Source organism: Halichoerus grypus, chromosome 7 (genome assembly GCF_964656455.1).
Source record: "Halichoerus grypus chromosome 7, mHalGry1.hap1.1, whole genome shotgun sequence".
Taxonomy (NCBI): Eukaryota; Metazoa; Chordata; class Mammalia; order Carnivora; family Phocidae; genus Halichoerus; species Halichoerus grypus.
In genome coordinates, this window is record NC_135718.1 from 50938677 (window position 1) to 50964147 (window position 25471).

The following is a 25471-nucleotide window of genomic DNA, read 5'->3' on the forward strand; positions in this document are numbered from 1 at the left end:
CCCTGGGATTTGGGACAGTGAACCCAAAGCTTGACTTCCGTCCCATCTTAAACTTGCCAGGTGTGTGCTGACGAACAGGGAGGATTCAAAGCTGTCTCCTGGATGAGCACTTGGCTTCACAGCGGAAGGAGGCAGACAGCCTTCTCAAGCAGAATTGCTTACAGATGAGCACACAGTTCTGCACCAAGGCACCTGTATTTTTTTATTTTTATTTTTTATCTGGTAAGATGGAAGCAGAAAAGGACTGGAAAATGTGTAGGCATTGTGCTGTGATTAAATGTTTTGGCTTTGTCTGAAAGTCATATTCTTTTTTTTTTTTTAAAGATTTTATTTATTTGTCAGAGAGAGCACAAGCAGGGTGAGGGGCAGAGGGAGAAGCAGACTCCCCGCTGAGCAAGGAGCCTGATGCGGGACTCGATCCCAGGACCCTGAGATCATGACCTGAGCCAAAGGCAGACACTTCACCGACTGAGCCACCCAGGAGTCCCTGAAAGTCATATTCTTAAAAAATAATTTTAAATTTTTTTTTTTTTTTTTTTTTTTAGCGCAGGAAAGCGACCCAGAGAGTTGTGTTACGGGAGAGTTTGCACAGCTTATTAGCGGGTCCCCTCTCTGGGGCATCCATACTTCCTCACCACCTCCTGCATCCTCTTTTCCATGGAATCCCCAGGCTTGGGTCAGCCCCCTCCTCCCCCCCTTCCCCCCCCCCCCCGGTAGATGCTGCTCTTTACGAAGTGCAGAGAGCAACTCATTTGTTAGGGCTGGGGTGGGTGTCCTGAGTCCCTGTTCAGAGGCCCCTGCCTTGTGTTCTTCCCCCTTCCTCAGGAGCCAGGGCTCTTCAGAATCTTAGCCAGAGCTGCCACTACCCAGAAAAGTTCCGTGAATTGTGGACAAGAGTGTGACTTTACAATTTTGGGAAAAAGAAGGAGGATACTACTTGGAGAAGCTCCTTTCATTTTGATTCTAGTCAAAGCAACACGAGCTTGTTTTCAGTCACACCAGAAAGTATTTGCAAACGTGTTTGCTGTTTAACGGGAGAACAAGGCAGTCAGGTGAGCTCAGGTGTGGAATGTCCCCGCCCCTGAGGGCTAAGCCAGGCACCACGAGTGTGTGATTTTCATTCTTGAGGAGAAAACAGCAGGAGGCACCAAGCAGGTAGATGGCTTCTGGAACCAGGAACCCTAAACTAGACAAAACCCACAGAGAGATGCCGATGGAGATGCCAGAGGTCAAGGGCCAGAAAGGACCAAGGTCAGTTCCTCATAATGACTCAGATTTCAGTGTGAGGGGAGCCGGTCACAGGCTCTTGGGAAAGAGGTACAGACCAAAAGGGGCTCTAGGGTCACAGAGGTGCCTACCTCGGCTTTCCTGTCACAGGATCCCAATAACCCACCCAAAACTCATTTATCTCCGATGTCTCATCTATTCCTAGTCCAGAGAGAAATTAGTATTTCCATCTTAATGAAATATTGTATTTAATACATGATGAAAATACTTACATTTAGTGAATCCATTATGTAGGAAGGATGTAATGCTGGTGTTCTCTTGAGCTTCTCCACACCTTCCTACCTGTTCCCACCTCTTTGTGGGGCTATGAGTCCTACTGAGGACAGCAGAAGCAGAGAACTTTAAGATTGGAGTACTGGTCTCTTCAAGATGGCTCCCGGGCACCAGAGGTAGGAGAAAGTAGTTAACAGAAATTTTTGCAAAAGCATTTCAAGTCTTCAGAGGTAAATTATTTGGTCAACAAGTCTTCATTGAGAACCTACCACATGCCCAAAACTGGGTTAGGAAGTCAAAAGTAAAAACAAACAGCATGTAGTGATCAGGTACCAAAGCGAAGAACAGTTGGGGACGGGGCAAAGACCTCTCTGAGGAGATGGGGTGAGCTGAGACTTGAAGGATCACACCTTCCAAAGGCGGAGGGATCATTTGAGGCTGAGGAACGGAACAGCACCAGTGAAGGCCCCAGGGTGACAAAGAGGTGTGTTTTTGAGGAACTGCCCCTCAGTGAAGCTGGAGTTCGTGGGTGAGAAGGGCAGGGGAAGGAGAGGATTAAAGAAACCAGATTTTATTTCAAGTGCAGAAAAAACCCACTGAATGGTAACAAGCAGGGGAATGGTATGATCTATGTTTTAAGGCAATCACTCCCGCCGAAGTATGGAGAATGGTTTGCTCGGAGTTAAGAAGGGAGGCAAGACCAGTCAGGAGGCTGTTAGAACTGTGGATAGGAAGAGGAAGGTGCCCTGACTGAGACAGCGCCAGGGGCCTAGTCCTCAAGATTCGTTTGGAATTATCCCGGAGAATCAACAGAAACTGCTGAGAGGCGAGAGAAAAATGAAAGATACTGATTCGGTTTCTTGCCTGAATACGGAGATGGGGTTGACTAGGGTAGAAATGGGAGGGGGCTGGAGATCACCAGTTACATCACGTCTGTAAGACCTACAAAGGTGTCTTTCGGTGTCATTTGGTCTTGAATCTAGAGGGAGCTTAGAGGAACGTTCACAACTGGAGATGTAATTCTGGGTGTTATCTGTATAGAGGTGGTGTTTGAGCTCATCGTAGTACAAGGTGAGATGAGAAAAGAGAGGAAGCCGCAGGCCTGAGCACTTCAACATCCATGTTTAGAGCTGGGCCTGGGTGGCAGAGGGAGATCCAGGAACGGGGACAGAGAAGGGAGAAGGAAAACCAGGAGCATGGGATTACGGACGCCTGGGCACAAAGAAGTGGAAGGTACTGCTTCATAATGTAACAGTACTGGTACTCTTGAGTTTTGACTGTAGACCGCTGGAGACAATGCTTGCTTGTCAACAAAGTAAACTATATTTGTATAGCACTAACCAGTTCCTATAGCATCATGGACTCGTTGGCTAAGCCTTTAATCAGAGATGACAACTTACGGCCTTTTCACGAAGTCAAGTGTTGTAGAAGAGCTGCCGTTTAAACTGGGTTTGTTTCAGCTCACAAAGTTGAGCTGAGCGAGTTCGGGCAATCACGTTGGCTTCTTGGAGCCCAGTCTCCCCACCTGCACGCTGGGGACAACCACCCCATCTCCTGCACAGGGTGGGCGTGTGCACCCTGTGGAAGGGCTCTTTGTGAAAGTTTGATAACAATATTGAGTCTATTTCTAAAACAGAATGTCGGCAAGGAAGGCCAATGCCTTCACACCCGGGTGGGCACCGCTTGAGCTGTTCAAAGTTAACGGTCGACAGCGGACGACCACTAGAGACTCTTACAAGGTAAATGAAAGAACACATTACTGGGCTTAAAAAACGTGGCTTGTTAACGAATCTCAACCTAATGGTGACTCCATGTCAGTCCCGACGAATCCAGGTTCCTGTTTTCTAGGATCCTTGGCAGCACATTTAGGCCTGAACGGCTTTCTGTAGTGAGAGTGGGTAAGTGGGGAGGAGCGTGCAGGGTGTTCCGAGGCCACCTCAGATCAGCAGTTTCTCTCCTCCCCACGAATGTTGGAGATCGGGCTGGCAGAGGGGGTCCTGTACCTGGCTGTGCTGCAGTCGCCTGGGAGCCGGTGACACGGAGATCCTAGTACTGTTCTCAGATGCTGGTCTGGCAGGTCTGGGGCAGTGACCAGAACTTGCCCATGCGCTCCCCGGAGGTACTGTGAGGCAGGCATGGGTGCTGAGTCAAGCATTTATTTCTAGGCTTGTAGCTTGCATAGGAAAATGTTTCAACAGTCAGAACTTTCTCTGAATGCCATAAAATGTAAACAATGACTTTTTGTGTGGGGGTGACAGAACCCCAGTTTCACCACAAACCGTAGGTGATTAGCAAGCCACTGCGAAAGGGAGAACACAGGGGAATCTGTCCCCAAAGAACCTCAACACAAGAGGAAAGAGACTATATTATGTGAAGGTTTCAAGTTGGGGCCTGTGGAAGCTTCCAGATCAGCTTGTTAGCAGGCCCCCACTCCAGTTCCCGGGCTCAGGCAGCCTCTTGCTGACGGGTGCACACACTAGGCTGCTAAGATTCTAGGAGCAGTTGATTCACAGGAGCGGCACACCATCACCTCCTGCTCTGGAGGTGGGTTAGTTTGCTTTCGGGCCAGCACAGCACCTGGAAGTTTTCTTCCCTTTGTGACAACAGCCCTTGCAAGAGCCTCTTGTAAGTGCTCCCTCAGCCACTAGAGATATCCCCCCACTGACTGCATCCGAAGAAGGAAAGGACCAAAAGACAAGGTCTTGCCACTAAACCCAGAAGGCTTTGTAACTGTGACAGAAACCTAGGAAGGGTGAGAGCACAAGGCAAAACACCAGCAGGCATCCTCCCTCTGCAGGGGCCTGCGATTCCGGGGTGTATGCACTAGCCTGCCTTCTCTGTTTTATTCTTTTACGTAAACTTTGTGTCCATGGTCTTCTACAAAACATTTGGGTTGAACCACTGATGGAAAAGCAACGCTTTCCCTCAGAGAGGTCTGAAGGAAGTGGCGGGGGAGTCGTAAGCACCCACGTTTAGACACGTTGAGAGCTTAGCGGGCTGGTTTCACGTGGGTGCCAAGTCAAGCATTTATTTTTATGCTTGTAGCTTGAATAATAAAATGTTTGAACAGACAGAACTTTGAATGCCATAAAATAATGTTTATAAACAATGACTTTTTTTTTTTGTCTAAAGAAAACAATCACTCATTCACAACAGAGCAAAACTTTCACACTTTTTTTTTTTTTTGAGAAAATGATTTTTCAAATATACAATCCCAAATTGGGTGCTTTTTGGGTATTAACTTTTATAAAAATGAAGTTTGCTACCACTGTGCTAAGACCCTGAGGGGTGTTTATGCACACTGTACTAATGAGGCAAATGGATATTTGGGCAGGATACCTTTGCAAATGAAGATCAAAGTCAAAAAGAAAAAAACAAATTCACTTTATTTTAAAGACAATGATTGGCATACAGAAGGTATGCACCAGCATAAAATAAACTTTCATGAAAAGCATTAAAATCCATTATAAATTAATTTATTAAATAGGTATTTGGTATATGTGATGGTTTTATTAGATATTACTCTTATTTATTGCCAACCCCCTCCCCCAAAGTCAAAACAAATCAGAAAATCTCATAACTCCAATTTACACTAAATAATTTATTTTCCCAAAATGTGTATGTGTTCTGAGATGTGACACATGATACAGTTCAATTGGTCATTCTCTATCAATCATAATATGACAGGACACAAGAGGCTAAAAATGGCTCATCATAATTTATTTTATGTTAAAATGTACAGCTTTTTTTTTGTTTGTTTTTTTTTCTTTTTTTTGAAGTGACTGACTAAAAAGAGAACAGATAAATACAAGAGTGTCGCTGGCTCCTATTTTGTACAAGGATCACGCCTCTCCTGCTTGGCCCTTACAGTCACCCTGGACAGGTACAAAGGCTACAAAAAAGGAAGCAATATAAACAGACACAAATAACTTTTTTGCTTTTTTACATGCGGTTTGTAAGCTTAGTTTGAGCTATTCACAAGCTACTTCTCTATTTTTCCTTAAAAAATAACTCCAATATTTTATAAAGATAGAAAAATCTACAGATGGAATGAAAATGTAAAGTTAGAGGCATTTCCATAAAATAGCAACTTTACACCAAATTCACTATTTTTTTTAAATCCTGCCAAGTATTTGGACATATATGAAATGTTTCAAAACCTGACAGATAAACACTGAGATATGCTTCATTCAATAAACAGAAGTCTGCATTTATAAAACAGAAAGCTGCCTTTTTTCCCCAAAGAAATCTGTCACCAAAATGGAAAAGGGTCTCAACTTTACACCAAACATTTAGCAATAAAACCCTTTTTGACTAACCAAATGGGAATAGCTTTTATAGCTCTTTACAGTTTTATAATTAACAAAAATATAGTTTTTTTTTTTAAACCCTCAAATTAGGGCACCCTAATCAAGGCAAAAAACTTAAGAAATGGCTTACTGTTAGCACAACACTTGTACAGTACTACAAAATGCACTGTCACTAACAAAGACATTAGCGGCATGCTGAAGTGTCACCTTAAACAAAATATACAATAACTGAAATGCTAAAGGCATTTACATGGAGTGGACAGGGGGAAAAAAAAAGTTCTAGGTTCAGTATTAAAACAGATAATTTGGTGGGGGCGGGGCTTGATATCCACATCATTTAATGGAAGCAGGCACAACAAGTGGCTGCCTTCAAATTGTAGTCCAGAGAGGCCTTCCTTTGCAGAGAACTTCATATAAAAGTAACAGAAACAAAGATACCAAAAAAGAAAAAGGAAAAAAAGAAAAACAACTTGTATAAGGCTTTCTGCTGCATACAGCTTTTTTTTTTTTTTAAAATAAATGGTGCCAACAAATGTTTTTGCATTCACACCAATTGCTGGTTTTGAAATCGTACTCTTCAAAGGTATTTGTGCAGATTCAATCCAATAGTGATGCCCGGGGGGAGGGGATCTCGTGACTGCCCCTGTTGCCTACCTTCTCATGTAGGACCCGTTGAGAGACTGTTTGGACATGCCCGTGTTCATGTAGCCGTGATGTCCGGGGGCCGTGTACATCATGTTACCGTGGGGCGGGGTCTGCATCGGCTGCTGGGCATATGGCTGGGTTCCCATCATGCCCATCTGCATCTGCATAGGGTATTGGGGTGTTTGATTCATGTAGCCATGATTGCTGTGATAGCCACTGTTCATCATCGGCTGGGACATGCTGTACCCATTCATGGCATTGAGAGTATTCATGTTCATGTTCACGGAGTTGACATTGTAGGCTGGGGCTGGCATCAGGTTCACACTCATGTTCATGCCCCTCTGCATCGTTAAAGTCCGTGCGGGACCCTGCATGGCTACAGTCTGGGAGCGCCCATAGATTTGCGACTGATGGGTGGCAGCGGCTGGTGACAGAGATGCCGATTTGGTTCTCATGGAGACGTGGCCCTTGCTGGCGATCTGGGTTTGCAGTCTTTGGCTGTGGGAGATGCCAATATTTGATGCAGCCATGTTCCGTTGCAGAAGAGGCGGTGGCAGATTCATCGGAGGAGGAGTCAGGTTGGGGGGTGGGGTCATGGTAGCTTGTGCTTGGGGTCCCCCAGGGACGGAGTGCGGAGACTGAGAAAGCTGAACAAGCCCTGTGTTACTTAATGGTGTAGACAGAGAGGCACTGTTTGCATAGGAAGTTACAGCAGCGGAATGGCTGTAAGGCAATGAATGATCAATAAGTGTATTAGTTAACTGCTGTAGTTTGGCAAGGCTGAAGGTGGCTGATGGCTGTGGGTAATGCCCAGCCCCAAAATCACTTTGCCCCATTCGTTCATATAAGCCAAGGTTGGCATTGCCAGTGTCGGGGAGCTCGGCCAGCTGCATCGGCGGGCTGAAGTTGGCAGCCATGCTGCACTGAGCCAGCTGCTGGCCACTGCTCGGAGGCCGCTCCACCACACAGCCTTGAGGAGACTTGACACCGCAGGTCGGGGGCGAGCTGATGCTGGTCTGCTGCAGCAGGCTGCAGCTGCCACTGATGTTGGACATCTGCTGGGTGACGGCACAGCTGCTCTGTGTCAGACTGCTAGAGGTGAGGCTGCTATAGGAGCAGCTGTTCTGCGAAGAGCCGTTTCCGCAAATGCTGCCGCCCATAGTAGAATCATAGCTACTCGGGTTTTCGTAGTTCTCGGTTGTGCTCTCAATACTGCCCAGGTCACTAAATCCGCTGTCCACGACTTGCTGTGAGTGGTCGGACACTGACGGGACATCCATCATTGGACTGGTCTCCATGTTCTGCAGAGATGGCACCGAGATGGCACTTTGATCCGGGCTGATTTGGGCATAGCTGTTTTCCAGGGCAGGGACGCTTGGGCTGTTGACAGAACGTACTGACTGGCCAGGATGGGAATGGACGGAGGAAACGGGGCTACTGTGGTCTGACTGCTGGCAATCGTCCAGGGCGGTGGCGATCTGTGGACTTTGGTCTGCATGGGTGTAGTTCTGTAGGCTTCTACAGGCCTCTTGAGTCTCGGCGCAATCCTGAAAAGTATCGTCCTGTTCACTGTTCTCCTGGGTCAAGGACTGAACCGCCTGAACGGTCTCGGAGTCAATTTCCATGGTTGCAGTATTTCTCTCTTTGAACTCAGCATCCACTTCTTCACTGCTCTTTTGGTCCTGCTTCTGGGCCTCTTCTCCTGGGGATTCCTCATCGGATTCAGGTGCAGCTTCAGTGTCTCCAGCAAGCTCCTTAGGTTCGCTGTTACAAGCAGCTGCAAGGTCAACGCCACAGTCCATTAAGACCTCTGAGTTCGAATGACTAGGCCGGACACTAAGGTCTAAAAAAGCCTCCTGGTTTTCTAGTACTTCTTTGAAGCCTTCTCTTGGGCGTTCTTCCTTCTCTGCTTCTGTACACTCCATGTGACTGTCATCTTCATCATCTGCATCGTGACCCTCGTTGTGAGATGGCTCTTCATCCTCTTCCTCCTCCTCTTCATGATCATCCAAGGGAACAGGGTCTTCTTTGTCCATGCAGACTTCTGGTTCTTCTTTTTCCTGACTTTTAGCACCACCTGGGTCTTTTTCTACATTTTCTTCTTCTTCCTCCTCCTCTTCCTCCTCCTCTTCTTCTTCCTCCTCCTCCTCTTCGTCGTCTTCTTCGTCGTCTTCTTCCTCCTCCTCAGGTTTGATTAGATCATCTTCTGGTTTTTCACCCGGCGATTTATTTGGACTTATAGGTGCACATGTTTCGTCCCTTCTGTTTTCGTCCCGAGGCAGCAGGGGCTCCACGGTTTCCTTGACCTCTTCCTCAATCCTGGTGGGAGTGGGGCTGGTTTTGTCTTCTGGAGTCTCCTTCTGTTCTTCTACTGTTATCTGGTCATCAGGTTCCATGGGTGTCTCTGGTGGGGTGTACAAGTTCAGTTTAAATCCAGTCTTCCTCTCTTTGTTTGGCCTCCACTTAGATAGACCACGTTTTGTTCCTTTTGGCCATACTTGTTTGCACTTTAGAGGTTCAGGATTGTCTCTACTGCCGTCTTTCAAGTTATCTGTATCATCATCCATATTGTCTTAGCGAGACAGAAACGGGAGGAAGAAAAACAAAGTCTTAGAAAGCATCACCTTGAACAACTTGAATTCATTCTTCTAAATTAATGAGTATATACTGCTTTTGATTTCAAGAGTTGATGATAAAGACACAATCAAAACTAATATAGAATCATATTGTGCTATAAACCAAGTAAATAACCTAGGTTTGGGAAAATAATGTGTTTCAAATAGTCCCTCCCTCCCTCCTCCTCCCCTTCCAACAGAAAGTTGTGCTTTTTATAGAAAGCACATGGATGCAGACAGCTATAATAAACTGCTTTGAGTTTAACAAATAAGACATTCTCTGATGTAAAAGCCCAGAATTCCACAATGTAAAAAAAAAAAAAAAAAAAGTTCGAACATGTCCAAATTAGAAAACTACAGGGGAAAGGGGGTTAACAGTAGCTCATCTCCAAAGCACCACTGTCCTGGAGAAATGAACAGACGCCTAACTCACGTATCTATCCTGAGAGAGTGAACTTCCGTTTGTGGACATTTACTACATTTAAATGATCTCAGATGACACTATTTACTTTGATCTGAATTTCTCCCTGGTATAAAAATAAACTGTGCACCTCTGAAACAAATGAAGAAATACCTAAATATCCCCAATACAAATGCATCTGTACTAGAGGATCATTATTTTTGCATGACACAAACTATAATGTATTTACCATGAAATCATTGAATATTTAAACTCTAGGTATTCTTTTCATCACTAATTCTGTCCACACTGTATTTAGGATCAATTTGTTGCTTGAGTGTAAGGTTTGAACACTGCAGTAAATAAGAAAAAAGCCATAATGTTCATGTTCATTTTAACTTGGCTAATCTTATTTCTCCTGTACCTTTCTGCACATATGAATATAAACAGATTTGTAAATACATTTATCTAAATATAAGCAAGCAAATAAATATATGATAAATACAAATATAAAACACCTAAGTCTTCATGAGATCTTTAAAGAAAGAAAGTTAGAAAGCTCACACTGACCTCCTGGAGGTCAATGTAAAGGAAAAGCTTTACAAAGAAAAACAGCCTTATTACAAACATTACTTTGGAAAACAGACATAAGATCTCACATTCAATGTGGAACAGAGATCTTTTCTGCCAGAATGGAGTGATTTCTAATCTAATCAGTACAGAACAGGGTAAGCTCTTAGTTCACTTATGTAATAAAAGGATTACAGATAAACTTACCTGCAAATATTACATTCAAACTGGCTAGCTGAGAAAACATAGGTGAGGTAGACTGATTCCTTCAGAAGTACAAAGTACAATACCCAATTAATAGTCACTCCAAGGTGTCCAAATGGTTTTATTTCTAGTCACATGGGCAGATAAAAGCCATGCCAATGCCCCTGGATTCCACATGCTACTGGACCTACCAGCTTTTGTAGGAGCACCTCTCTAAATCAGAAGATGAGTTTTCTGATAATTACGGAGATCCTGAAAGGAATCAGGTTAATCAGGCCACTTAGAATTTTAAAGGCAAACGGCCCAGAGTGGAGAATAAAGGTAGTGATGATTCCTTTACAGGCTCCTGAGAAGAAGTGGAAATAAGTCTCAATGTCTACACACAAAAAATGGTATCTTGCCGCAGCTTGTTGTTGCTCTTTGTCTGTTTAAAGAAACTAAAGAACAGGGGTGCCTGAGTGACTCCGCAGTTGGGCACCCGACTCTTGGTTTTGGCTCAGGTCATGATCTCATGGGTCGTGAGATAGAGTCCTGCATGGTACTCACCGGGGAGTGTGCTTGAAAGATTCCTTCCCTCTGCTCCTCCCCACCCCTCAAATAAATAAATAAATCTTAAAAAAAAGAAAAAAGAAACTAAAAAACAAGGCTTGGATTCTTTATACCCAGGATAAGATGTCATTCTCTCAGCAAACTACTGCATATAGCAATAGTATTGCAGTTAATTATGAAAGTCAGGAAGATGCTTGCTCATGCCCTTAAAATTGTGACTTTTCTTTTTTTTTTTAAAGATTTTATTTTTTAAGTAATCTCTACACCAAACATGGGACTAGAACTCACAACCAAGAGTCACATGCTCCACCCACTGGGCCAGGCGCCCCAAACCGTGGCTTCTCGAAAGCAAGAGACACCTGTAGTTCCCAAAGAAATGAGATGGCCTGTTTCTAGATTAGCAGGGATACTAGAATAAGTTTTTTATATAGAGTCATTTCAGCTACAGAAAGGAGAGACTGTCCACAGATCCTTACGATTCAGCTGGGAATTCAAGAATCCAAGCCAAAAGGCAAGGAATGGTTGCTTTTAAACAGGGCAGCAAAGACAATTCATTGGTGTTAGGTTTTTTTTTTTTTTTAAAGAGGATGGGGTGGGGTGTCCCTGCCAACAGCAAATTGTAAAATAGTAACTTAAAAGGAAGGACAATTTACTGATTTCCACATTATTCTATATTATCAAAGCTAATACTGATGGTGTGGCTAAGTTTAAATGATTCTTGATAATAAAGTATCCTAAGACACCACTAATTATAAGCTGCATCATCGATTTCCTAAATTTATTTTTCAGGAAGAAAGAAACTACAGCATTCGATGCTTACATTGACAGGAATAAAAATCCTGACTCTGGAAATATTAAGTGTGAAAAAAAGTACCTATGAGAATCAAGGAGATGCAGTGTGTTTCTTATTGAGAGACTTCAGAATTTTTGAGGATTAGCCAATTTCTGGAAAGTAAGATGAACCCACCTAGAGGAATGTTCTGGCCTTAGAAGTTGTTTAAAATAAAATCCAATTCCAGGAAGAAGGGATAGAACCTTTTACGAATGAGAGAGGACAGATGAGCACTTATTCCTGGTGGGTCGACACAACCCCCGAGCTGCCTCTGGGCGGTCATGCACGAGACATGCACAAGGATGAGATTTTTATCATCCCTCCACTTACTTCTACAAGGGTCAGCATTCTTAAAACAATGATTGTCTTTTTCTTCGTCTTCCTCTGTTTGTTTTTTCTTCCCAGGCTGATGTTGGAAGGCTTTTCTTAGGACTGGCTTCCCGCCGTCTTCCTCTACTTCAATCTCACAGGTAGGCTCCAGGTGCGGCATCGGTCTCTCTTCGTCTGAGTTGTCAAAGGGCTCGTTCAGGACTTCCGTCGTCTCAGAAATGGTCTCAGTTGTTACGCTGCTGTTGATCCTCCTGCGTTTACGACCCCTTTTCTTCTTTAGCACAAAAGGCCTCTGAAATTAATTCCAAACATAATACATAAGAGCTCATGAGAAATTAAATGGCTGAGTCGATAGGCAGCAACCATGTACCGAAGGCCTGTCTGAGAATCTTACACGTAGAGACTTCTGTAATACCTTTGTACTTCACCTTCCATCTGATGTTAAACATCCCTCTTGGGCTCTAACTACACAGGCAAGTGTTTTCCAAATAAAGCAATTGTTTACTCAAGAAGATGCTCTGAGAGGGAACATCGCCTCAGCTTAACTGTAGATTTTAAAAGCCAAGGTTTGCTTTTCTAGAATACATTTTCCAGTGGTACTTGCAGACTTCAATATCCTGTACATCATCGCTATTCAGTCATCATGGACACAGATGTTTCCATAAATGTTGCAATAATCGACTCGCCACTGGGTCACTCATTTAATACCTGATAACTGTTCATGGAGCACCTGCTATATGCAAGGCGCTGTAGGAGATGTGATGGTGTTCCCCATTTCACAGGACTTCAGAACGATGAAAAGGGAAAGAGGATGGGGTACTAGAAGAATTATTCTGTTTAAAATGTTAAGAGAGTCATGTATTGATGACTGCACAGATGTCAGCAACTGATTAATTCTATAAAATATTATAGAAGGCCTAAGGCCTCTAAAGAATGAAAGGACATGTGAAATCTGTCTTAAATATTTATACGATAGGAATTTTTTTTTCTAACTGCACCACAGGCTGGCACAGATGACTCTCCATAATAGCAATTATAAAACACTTTTGCCCAAGCAAGAGAGTATTTAATGAAACCAAATTAAAATACAGGAATAACACATTTGCTGCTAAAATGTAATCTGTCAATAATGGGTCTGAAAAATTATTTAAAATACATTGCAAAGAAGGTTCAATATACTTGGTTAAAACTCAAACTCTAAACTGTATCCAAGAATTACTGTTGGCTCACATTAACTCTCTCAACGTTCACATACAAACCTGATAATCATATTCTGTAATTTGACATTTATGGTTATTAACACCCCCCAGTCGGCCTGCCCTCCCTAATCCACTAGAATTTACCCAAACATGAGTACAGCCAATATTAAGACCTGGTTTTCTCCAGATTGAATCCATTTATATGATGGGAATCCATCTCATGCCTTGGATAATTCTGGTTTTTGATGTTTTTAAAAAATACCTGAATACATTTTCCTTGTAAGAAATCAAAAGATGACTCCCAAGCCTGAAGTTTACTTTTATGGGATGTTCTTTTCTACCCCCTCACCACGCTGCCCTTCCACTAACAACAGACTACCAAGCTGGGAGTTAGAACAGCAGGTTCTTGGACAGCAGTGCATAGGATGACTTTGGGGCAGAGCCTCAGCTTGCGTCATTTCTGTAAGTCTTGGCTATACTAACAATAGCTGGCCCCTCACTATGTCACAGATACTGAAGACAAAGATATCAGATCTGGGTTGAATAAAATTACCCAAGGACAAAATCCATTTTTTACTTTCTGCACAAGGTGTATCTAGAGAGACCACCAGGCTGTGAGCGATTTCAGCAATGGGACTTGAATGCAAATGCAAAGTATCAGCATCAACACGGAGAGCCTGAAGTACCTTCACAATTCTATGCCGGGAACAAGAAAAAGAGACAGTTATCAGGAGCACTGGGCTTGGAGTCAGAGTACTCATCTGGTTCTGGTTCTGGCTTCACCTCTAAGGAGTTGTGTGACCTTGGACAAGTCTCCTAGCCTCTTAAGGCCTTGGTGTTTTCATCAAAATGCACTGAACGGTGGTGTGAGTGCTCTCCAGGGCCCTTTTCTGCTCCCATAGCCTGACTTACTCTGGTCCCACAAACCAGCAGGTGGCAGTAACTACTAGACGAGGAAGCCCGCCTGTCCCTGTTTTCCGGTCCCAGCACTAACAAACCTCAAAAAGTAAACACAATCATGACTGTAAGATAAACGATTATGATATATGATCAGCAGGACTGAATACAAATAAACTACGTCTAAAGAATAGAGAGCGAAACAAATACTAATAGATTGTTTGCAATGACAAGATTTGATTGAAACGGACTCAGACCGCAAATCTAAACAGACACATACCTTTCTCTTTATGGCAACTGATTGTGGTTTAGTCAATCTTGGAGGAGAACTCTGTATATTTTCTTCTTCCTCCTCCTCCTCCTCTTCCTCCTCCTCCTCTTCTTCCTCCTCCTCCTCCTCTTCTTCCTCCTCCTCCTCCTCCTCCTCTTCACTGCTATCTTTAGACAGCTCCATCAGCTGCCCTCGCTCCCCTGCCACTGGCCGGCTCTCCGGGGAATGCAAATATTTATTTTTCGATTGTACTTTTGCAGGTGATTGCCTACTGTTCGCTCTAGAGGACAGGATTTCTTGCTCCTCCTTTTCCCAGCAGCTAGCTTGTTCCATTAGCCGCTCAGCCTAAGTGTGGGGGGAGGATAAAAATGGTGGGCCAGTGAAAGGGCAGTTAAGCCAGAGCCTCTAAGGATCAAAGGCAAGGACCTCTTAAGTCGTTTCTGATCAGGACAGTCAGCCAGCCAAGCAACATTCCAGCTGCATCATCTCAGGACTCTCTTGCATCAGTTAGGATAACAAATCAAAGAAGATTGGGTTTCATGGGATATTTAGCAGTATTAATGATGCAGCGAATTGATTTGAGTCCTTTATCACTACATTACATGCTCACTGGCATGGAGCACTTTAAGCAAGTTCATAAACACAAAGAATCGATTGACACTGCAGCCTTGGAGCTCAGCACCAAATGTGATCTGATTACATGCTGTCAGTAGTGAAAAATGCTGCTTTGTGATCAATGATAAATGTTTCATTTTTCATACTCAATTCAATAAAATTATCATGTCTTACCATGCAACCTCAGTTAGGATAAATTAGTGCCATATCATTTCACAAGCTCTCTCTATATAACCAAGCCTTTGACAACGATGGTAATGACTTTCTTAGCTTAAGAATGCTGCAAGATTGAAGTCCCACAACTTAGGCAGATGAAGCCAATCATTACCTCTTTCTCAGCTTCTCGCTCTTCTTCAGAAACTGCAGCATTAGAAATTAAAATTGGGGTCCACCTTAGACTTTCTGGATCAAGCTCATTGGTCCGGGAACAGGTTTTCAGCTTTTCCATGTGGCCCAGTATCAACTTTTCCCTTCTAATGATGACAAATCTGTAATGTGATGAGGCAGAACAAAGTGCAATCAAAAGCTGAAATTTCATTTCGCCTTCACACATTGACAAATGCTAGCACTATTACCCAGGGTACGATTGATGAGAAAGCTCATCAATGAAAAGGTATAGCAAATTGAAATCTGACCAGCAAAAAAGTATCATTTCCTGTTTTCTATTTAGGAGAAAGGTTTTGATAATACCTTTTATCAACCTCTTATCTTAAACTGGAACGTGTCCCCCTAACACCAGGCACCCTTCCTAGTGCAAGACGCCTGAGAGGCAGCCAGTGGCGCGCAGGCACTCGTACTCACCTGCCATCCCGTTTGTCGATCATATGGAGGTGCTGCAGGGTGGTGGCGATGTCATGTGGGCACATGCCCGTAGCTCTGCTGATGGCCTTGATGCTGATGTGCTTCTCCTGGTGGTGGTAGAGATATTCTAAGATGACGCTCTTCCAGTAGGCCAGATAGGAGAGACGGCCCAGATCGGAGAGTGGCTTTTCAGGAGACCCTGCTTGGCCTTCTCTTCTAGAAAGCAAATAGCCTAGGGCAGAAAAAGCCAAAGTCGACCTCACTGTGGTGTTTTCAGACATTGGAATGGGGGCCACTCGGAAATAACGTAAGTAGCAATAAGGTAAAAACAGCACGTCAGACTTTATGTATGCGGTCTCTTTCCCAGTTACAGTGATTTGATCTCCATGAAGTTTATGCTTCTGAACCTTTCATGGTAGCACTCTAAGTCAATTCACATAGCTAGCGGCAGCATTCCAAATATACATCATGGCATATTTCACAGAGCTAAGGTTGAAGACGTTACTTCTGATAAATTTCAACATCCAAGTTTCTCACCAGCTTTAGATTCTTTCAAAAAACGAAATGTCAGGCACTTACTCAGAAATCCTGTCGAGGGACCACCCCAAACATTAATGGGCAAGTTGTTTTCCACAGGAAGGACCTAATGACCCTTTGACAGCTGGGTCTTAATAAAAGAGAAGGGTCTCTGTTGACTCAGATTCTATATTGCTTGTTACATTTAACTAGTCGGCTGATCTGAAGCTTTGTTTTAGGACTAATAAAAGAATGTCTTTTAAGTCAACTGCTGCAACTCACATCAGCTCCACTAGCTCTATTTTCACCTCTTTCATGTAAATTAATTTATAATCCAACCCCAGAACGTTGCTTCTACGAATAAAACAAACTGTTTCTTCGTGTATATTCAGAAAATCCCTGAGCATGGTTAAGCTTTTGAATGTGCATCCTACAGCATTACGGTGAAGGTTCCTTGGCAAAAGGACTTTAAAATGATTTAAAACTTTAAATCTACTTGAAGGTAATTAATGAAAGCTGGCGGCTGTCTTGGTAATTAAGAGCCACTTACGGAGTAAAGAAATGCTACAAACTAGTAACGTCTACCTTGCTCTAATTATCGATTTCAATAGCCTCACCTTCATGAACTTCCTAAATTTAAACAAACATCAACCACATACAGTAGGTGGCAGCAATTACAAAATCATGCTGCTCTGTAAACCACCCAAATCTTCAGCATTTTTCTTCTTTATCTACATTTCCAAAATGGCTGCATTCTCAAGAATTTTCTCAATTTTGGATTTTTTCTTAGAAGGAGAAATCATGCTTCTGATGCATTTTCCTGCCTCTCAAAATTACTGCAGATAATGCAGAAATAGAGAACAAGAAATCCAACCTGACCCTAGAGGGGTGTAACCACAGCATTTTGCATTTTGACAGTTTTAATCTGAATGTCATTATAAAGAATAAGCACATATTTAACTTTAGGCTTTCATGAAGTCTTTTGACTTATTTGTCTCTCTAACTCATGTTTAAGTGTAATGTAGTTGATTGAATGCAAACAAGCACCACAAAAATTTTACAGTCAAACCGTTGTCGACACGTCATTCAGCTGCATACTGAGGCTCTCAAGAGCAGTGTGTCAGGAATGCTAACAGTGATGACCATGGTGCTCAATCCAGCCCAGATCATGCCCTGTCAGTTTGGAGAAGAGCTCTCTGTCACTCAAGTACAAAGGGTGCCCAGACCTCACGACACAGATAATTGGCACGTCCGTCACCTGCCTCCTAAGTGCTTGGCACATGCTGAGAAATTTACTCAGTTGGCTGGAGGACCCAGCTCTGTCCCTGTGTTGGGGGGGAGAGGACCACAGTATCCAGGCTATGGAACTATCCCCCTTGTGACCATGAGATCCCACAATTAAAAGTCCCCTGCAGTGACTGTGAAATTCCCTCGTCCCTCACTGGTTCTTATCTGAACCCCACAGTTAGGGATGGAAAGCCCCACCCCCGCAGCCCAGCAGAAAGATTTCTATACAACCGCGGTCAGAAGGCAGCAGGTGCCCTTCTTACCTTCTGTCCTCCGCTACTAGGAGCAACCTTACCCAGGAAGCACATGGATTTCTTTGTTCTGTCTTCTCTTCCCTCAATCCCTACCCCGGGCTCAGCCAGAATCCCCCCAAAACATATTTTACATTACACAGCTGTTCATATTTTCACACCCTGGGGCAGTACAAACACACCTTTATCGGGGCCTCAGCTTAAACTGGTCAGGCCACTGGAACTCTCAGGCAGCCTAGGGTCTGTGGAGAGCGTTTAAGCATAAACTTCTCAGCACCTGCAATTCCCACCACGCTAAGTGGTGGTCTCCTGGGACAACCCCTCGGACACAGTGTGCAGTGTGTGACTGACACTGCCACGGGAGACTCCTGGAGCCCGGGGTGGGCTAGGGGAGGCGGCGGCAGGGCACCAAGCCGCACTGAGCATGCGTACACTGAGCCCGTTGAGCCCACTGGACTTTCACAGCAAGCACCTCCACACCACACCAGTGAAGGCTAAAAAGCAGGAAGACTATCAACATCTGACAGCAAGTGATACCCTCCTGCGTGCTGGGGAGAAAAAATGCAAACCAAAACTCCAACCAGAAAACATCAAGCAGGTTTCCAGGGATGCTGTGCGCCAACATTTCAGACCACACAGGGCCACTGTCTAAAGGCATCACTGCATTGCCTGAAGTTAGTTTTTCCTTCTCTGACTCATGAGACCCTCAAGGAGCTTATCCCAATGGAAGAAACTTGAACTTAAGCTGAAAGCCATTTAAAAGTCCACAGTCTCCTCCTGAAGGGGACATTTTAAAATTAAATGGAATCCATTTCCACAATCAAAACGACCAAAGGTTAATTTCTTTGATTCCTTACTACTTAAGTGAAATCACTTGTAATATGTTAAAATGTATAGCTTAGAAGACAAAGTTGTCATGTCTATTCTACTCTACTGGTGCACTAGGCAGGAGGCACTTTCCCTCAAAAAAGCTATAGCTGGTAGCACTTCACTATTCTGACCTTTGTTTTATTTTTTAAAAAAGATTTTATTTATTTGAGAGAGGGAAAGACAGACAGTGAATGAGAGGGACAGGCAGAGAGAACCTGAAGCAGACTCTGCACTGAGCACAGAGCCTGACGTGGGGCTCGATCCCACAACCTCAAGATCATGACCTGAGCCGAAACCAAGAGTCGGATGCTTAACCGACGGAGACACCCAGGCGCCCCCTACTCTGACCTTTGTAACATGGAATGATTTAAATAATGAATTTCTTGCTATCTTTTGTTTCCTTCTCCTTTTTCTAGGCTCCTCAAATCATAACTACTACATAGCCAATTGACAGAATAATTTTTGGTAAGAACATTTAGGTTATTGAGTAATTACAGCGATGTGGTGGTTTAACGTTACAGCTCTTACATGTAACTTACCAAAAAGATTCCAAGTAATTATCTAAGATGCAGGGAAATAAAAAGCACTTAACTTGGAAGCTGGTGTATTATCCTGAAGATCTGAAGCAAGTACAATACACCCCTGGTGAACAGATTCCCACAGTGCTTGAACACCTTTCCTTAACTGAGGATACTTTCAATCAGAAAACTTGAACTATCCCTTGGGGGACCTGGTTGTTCAGCCTAAAAACAAAGTGGTGTTTGGAGGACAAATCCCAGTAGCTGCAGTATAATTAATTGCTGGTGAAATTATTCCCTTTAAATTGTCTGTGAGCCAGAGGTGCTGGTGAACAGCACTTATTCTGTGATCAGGAGACTTGCAATTGGAAATTGACTGGCCTGTAAGCCCCCCACCCACATCAACTATCTTCATACTATTGAAAGCTGGCTTTCTCTTTTGCTTTACTGGAACGACTTATCCAAAGGAAGATGAGGTCTGAGTCTCAGTTTATGGACCACACACTTAATTTAAAAGATTACCAAAGTATTTGTTTAAGGGGAAAGTTAAGAAAAGCAGCATTTCTAAACTGTACTGACTGCACGGGACCCAAATTTACCTCACTTCCGTAAAGGCTGACCTACTTGTAGTAAGAGAATCAATTCTCACGTTAACTAGCCCTGATCCCTTGTGTTTGAAATGGTTAACTCCATTCTAGGGAGAGGAAAAAAAGGGGTAGAAAGTTGCCTTTGTGTAGACAGATCTATTAGGATAAGGAGGGAACTATCTAGACAAGGTCAAGATTTGTTTCTACAGACCTAAATTCCCAAATTAATTGAGCTCTCAGCGTATTAAGTGCAAGGTTAACCCTTGTTTAATATGAAACATTCCTTCCTTTTAAACTAGTAATATTTCAAAATTGTAGACTGGACCAGAAGTGGAATAATGTTAATGGATAAGGATTTCCCCCCACAAAGGCAGCCACCCCTCATTTTGCACACCTTCATCTTCTACCATCTGGAACCAAACCATACGAACTTCCTCAAATACAAAGTGTGAACTTTGGCAAGCGACTCCCAATTCCCATCTGTCTGGATTATATGAGTCTGGGGTTACTAGCTGCTTTTAGGGGAAGATAATCTTCAAGGATTACACACCCTTCATCAGACACCTGTTTAGCTCAGCAAACCTTGCTGAAAGGTTCGTATCACTAGACAGCACTGGGTTTGCAAGCCTGGGAACTGACACCAGGCCAGGGATTTATGGCAGCTCTTGAGCAGAGGAAATCCGATGGCTCTAACCACGTATCTCGTGACTAGGGACGGAAATTCACTGGTCTGTGCTCATCTGTTACTGGTTTCTGGGGTTAAGCAGCTCTGTGAACAAGTGGATGAATGGCGTGGTATCAGTTTAAATAGTGATAAATGAACCTGACAGGCTATTTATGTCTCCTTGCTGAAATCTTGTGGTGATTTTGCTATTAGTAAGGAAGGAAGCTGAACCTTAGTCTTCCTACTGTTTTCAGAGAACCGGAGTGTTCCAAATGACCCGTGACCTGCCAGATTTCTTACTACTTTCCATTTATTAAAAGATATAGATGCATCCATAGCAAAAATGGAAGTTTTGAATTTTTGAATTATTTTATACTTTAAGAGATTGGTTTTGGAAATGTGAATGTGACCTCCCATAATTCTATGGGCTTGAAATAATTATAAAACAATTCGAATAAATACTGCTTGACTTTTCTATAGACTTCTCTACTTCCTACTAACCAGTGGTTTTCAAAGACTGGCCTCCCAGACTGGCAGTATCAGCATCACCTGGTAACTTGTTAGAACTGCAAACTCTCAGACCTACGAACCAGAAACACTGGGGGCAGGACTCAGCACTTCTGCTTTAAGAAGTCCTCCGGGTGATTCTGATGCACACAAATTTGAGGACAGCTGCTGTAAACTCTGCTATGGAGCTGCTGCTTTTGATGAGGATGTGAAAACCACCTTTTGCAGGAGGAGAGCCAGTGGGACTAAAGAATCTCGATGGGCAAGGACACCTCACCCAGCAACTTGGTGGTAGAGAACTAGGGACAGGAATCTCCAAAGCCCCACCAGGTAGAAATTTAGCAAGAGGTCATTGATTTGCTAAGTGGCTTTGTCCATAAATTTTAAGTCTGTACTTCTCAACCTTCATTGTGCAAATGGGCTCTGAATCGGTTGGTAGGTCGGGGTGGGGCCTGAGATTCTTCGTTTCTAACAAGTTCCTATGCTATGGAACTTGGACCACACTTGAAAGCAAGGGTTTATATATTAAATCAGTCATTCTCAAGGTTTTTGGTCTCGAGACCTCTTTACATTTAAAAAATTATTTAAGGGCACCTGGGTGGCTCAGTCGTTAAGCGTCTGCCTTCAGCTCGGGTCATGATCCCAGTCTCCTGGGATCGAGCCCCGCATCGGGCTCCCTGCTCCACGGGAAGCTTGCTTCTCCTTCTCCCATTCCCCCGGCTTGTGTTCCTGCTTTCGCTATCTCTCTCTCTCAAATAAATAAATAAAATCTTAAAAAAAAAAAAATTAAAAATTATTTAAGAGCTCCTGTTCATAAGAGTTATACCTATTAATTTTATAGAGAAATTTGACAAATATTTATTAATTCATTAAGAACCAATAAACCCATTACATGTTAACTTAACTTTTTTTATGAAAAAAATTTTATCTTCCAAAATACAAAAAAAAAAAAAATAGTGAGGAGAGTGGCAGTTTTGCATTTTTGCAAATCTCTTCACTGTCTGGCTTGAGAGAAAAGCTAGATTCTCATATCTGCTTTGGTGTTTAATCTGCTGTGATATCACAGGTCATGAAATTACTTGAAAACTCCAATGTACACTCATAAGAGTGAAAAGGACAAGTAGCATCTTAGCATTACTTTGAAAATAGTTATGACCTTGCGGACTCCCTAAAAGGGCCTTAGGGATCCCGCGGAGTCCCTGGATCATACTTTGAGACCACCTGCATTAAATAAAAAATGACAAGAATTTTTAAAAGTTGGGCAACAAGGTCACAGGTATTTTAAAACAATATGGCATTTATTTAATACAGTATGACAGGTCATACAAGGGACTACAGGTTGCGTAAGAGCAAAGGTGCTAAAACCAGACCGCCTGGAATGGAATCCAGGGTCCACTATGTACCAACCATGTGACGTTGGCTGAGCAAATTATTTAACCTCTCTGCCTCAGATCCCTCATCCATAAAACTTGTTGGAGAATAATCATACCTATCTCTTAGGGATGTCGTAAGAATTAAATGGATAATACAAAGCATGCAGAACCGTGCTTGGCATGTTACTGAAATGCTACATGTTAGCTACTATCATTATTCAACATACTTAATGAATGAAATCTCAAGGGGATCGTTTGGGTGACTAGATATACTTAATGTAGGGCAAAGAAGGAAAACATGGAAGAAAATGTGGACAGAAGGAAGAAGACAGACTGCTCTATAGAATCAGACTGAGAAGAGCTACCTCTCTTCTCCTACTTCTGCCTTAGGCACCTGAAAATCATTCCATTTACTCCAATGCCTCAGACAAAAGTTCTCCTCTCCCTACCCCCCAAGCTAACCACCCAAATATAAATTTAATTAAAGAAAGAAGCCATGAAAAAACCCCCAACATATTCTGCCTCAGGAATGATCGTAAGAAATTGGCGACTGCAGTACACAGCAAGCACAGTTCTGAGCTCCCCAAATTCCCTTTGGCCCTTAAGTCCTTAACTTAAAGGACTATCCTCAGAAAACAGCAAGGACTTCAAACCACAATAACAATGACTGCTTGAGGGCGTCAGAGGAACCCAGAGACAGTCCCAGGACAGATGAAACAAAGACCCAAATGTTCTAGAAGACCCAAGTCTGTCCCTGGGAAAATGGTCTGAGCCAGTGAAACCCAGAGAAAGGAGACAGTGGGTCTTTGGGGGTAGGAAGGCTGGCTGCTCTGGGTCACATACCAGACTGTCTCTATCTAAGCCCCCTTCTCACAAGCTCCTCAGCATACTGCTCCAGATGCTGAGCTCTGGCTCAATTATGCACAGGCAACACTGGGCTTTCTTACTGAACCCGACACCCGCCTCCTTCCTGGCCAGGTCCACTCGGGAGAGGAATGATGCTCCTTTAACAGCCTTCAGCGGAAGAGGGTGTGGTAGGGGCATGACCCCCGTGCTGCTGTGTGTTTGCGGAAAAACCTACAGACCATGCTGGAACTTACCAGAAGAGCTCCACGATTCTGTAACTGGGCGTGAAGGAGGTGGTCATTCTGTGTGTCAGTCCCCCGCGGAACATATGAACTCACCTATTATATGAACTCACAAATAGGGCATCAGGCAGCAGGAAAGGGGACGCGCCTCCCTCTGAGGAGGGTGAACACCTGTGAACGAGCTCCTGAGCTGGGGATGACCAGGGCCAGAGACAGACCTCTGTGAGATAGTCACAGGCCAAAAGTGAGTCAATAACTGATAATCTACTTCACTGAGAATGTCTCTAGTTCTCCTTCCTTTATCCTCTAGTCTAGCTCAATGCTTCTCAACCCTGGCTGTACACTGGATTCATTCAGGGCTTTTAAATTAGAACTACACACGTCTGTACCCCACCCAACCTCAACTCATGCTTATCTCGGGCCAAACTGGTCATAGATGGATTACGGGTTATATTAAGCAAACGGTCCTGAGGACGAGTCCATGGCCAGAATGTTAAACAAGGGTGCAACACTGGTCCCACATCTGCACGACCGACCCCCTGAAGGGCTGTGGCAATAGCAGAGGTGCCCGATGAGAAATCCAAGTAGAAGGGGAATCCTGGAGGAAAAGGAGGCATCTAAGAGTTGAGGCTAAAGGAAGGAGATGGTCACTTGGCAAAGAGAGCTCTGTGACAGACTTCACAGGAGTTTTCTTTCTTTAGACGCCTAACTGAGGGATATTTGTTTATGTATGGCATGTCACCACACCAGCAAGTTTCTGGTCTTTTATGTAGAACATAATTTTTCTTTCTAAGAAGATGATCATATACGAAATAGATTCAGCCTCTCAATTTCTTCGTTATGAAAACGAGGCACCTCTGACAAAGGTTAAAATGGTCATGGAGCAAGAGATCTGTCACTCTCACTTACTCCCAAACGAAATCATTTGGGGAAGGATTTTCAAAAATCCTTTTAAATATAACTGGGAAGTAACCACATTCTTCATGAAGCCCATTGCTTATTACAAATCTAACTTGAAGCTCTGATCTATCACCTGGAGGCACCTCTATTAGGTAATGATAAAGCACTAGGACCATGGCCTTTGAACTGACAGAAATTAGACATGGCAAAATAATGCCTTTTCTCTTTGACCTTTTTTGATTTTCCACAGTTCAAATCACTTTTAAACCCTAGCAAGTTTTAGGAAAAACAAATTTTCAAACACAAAACATTTTTAAGATGAAGTAATTTGGCATTTTAAAGTTCTTTCCTCTCTTATAAATAGGCAAAAGTCCGCATTGGAGATTCAATCTGAAAAACTATTTCAGAAACAAATTTATGATTCTTCCAAGTTAAAACCTAGATAAAATGTTCACACCTTAGTAACAAAATCCTGGTAACAGGAATTTACCATTGAGAAGCTGTAAGATTTTAAACATTGCATTAAACACATACGCACTTCAAATAAAGCATCTGCTCCAAGCAAAGAACCGCATATACTTCTAATGCCTCACCTGTAAGACCAGTCTCCGGTTGCTAGAACATTACAATTGAACTTTTCCTTAAATAAACTAATCAAAGCAACAACTGGAGTTTCTTCTGCCCAATGTTGTAGGTCTGGGGTTCTGTGGGGGCAGCTGGGGTGGTTCACAGCTAGTTATCTGGTCTATTCCTACCCGCAGACTGAGAAGAAGAGCTTCCATCAGCGTGGACACTGCCGTGATTTCAGAACCATGCTCTGGGAGTCGGAATGGTTAGAAGAGCAACTCTCCTTTCCTTTGGCTCTCCCAGAACCCACCCAAAATTCTGTGTCTGTGTGTGTACCAGCTATAATTTTCTAAAACAGAACAAAGAAATGTTGGAATTCTAATTCTGAGTGATAAGCTTTCACACAGCAGACACCCATTACAGCAAGACTGAAGAAAGGAAAAAGTGGGGAATACAAATCTAGAAGTTTTGTCTTCAGATTACATTTCAAAGAAAATCTGTCAGTTTTGGGGGATAACATTCGAAAATCAAAGCACACGCCATCGCCCAATCTGACTGATCAATTAATGTCGAAAACGTAAGGTAGAGAAACTATCTCCAGTTGT

General features: G+C 43.3%; 1 protein-coding gene across 6 annotated transcripts in view; it reads right to left on the bottom strand.

Annotated features, from left to right (window-relative positions):
- Positions 1 to 4867: 4867 nt before the first annotated feature.
- The window catches only part of KAT6B (lysine acetyltransferase 6B), a 179749-nt gene continuing 159145 nt past the window's right edge, over positions 4868 to 25471 (bottom strand). For all 6 annotated transcript variants that reach the window (XM_036095279.2, XM_036095278.2, XM_036095277.2 and 3 more), the window contains 5 exons: positions 15739 to 15970; positions 15266 to 15425; positions 14332 to 14667; positions 11956 to 12247; positions 4868 to 9027 (listed from right to left, as the gene is read on the bottom strand). In XM_036095279.2, coding sequence (XP_035951172.1) covers positions 6461 to 9027; positions 11956 to 12247; positions 14332 to 14667; positions 15266 to 15425; positions 15739 to 15970 — 3587 coding nt within the window. In that variant the 3' untranslated portion in view covers positions 4868 to 6460. The remainder of the gene's footprint in view (positions 9028 to 11955; positions 12248 to 14331; positions 14668 to 15265; positions 15426 to 15738; positions 15971 to 25471) is intronic.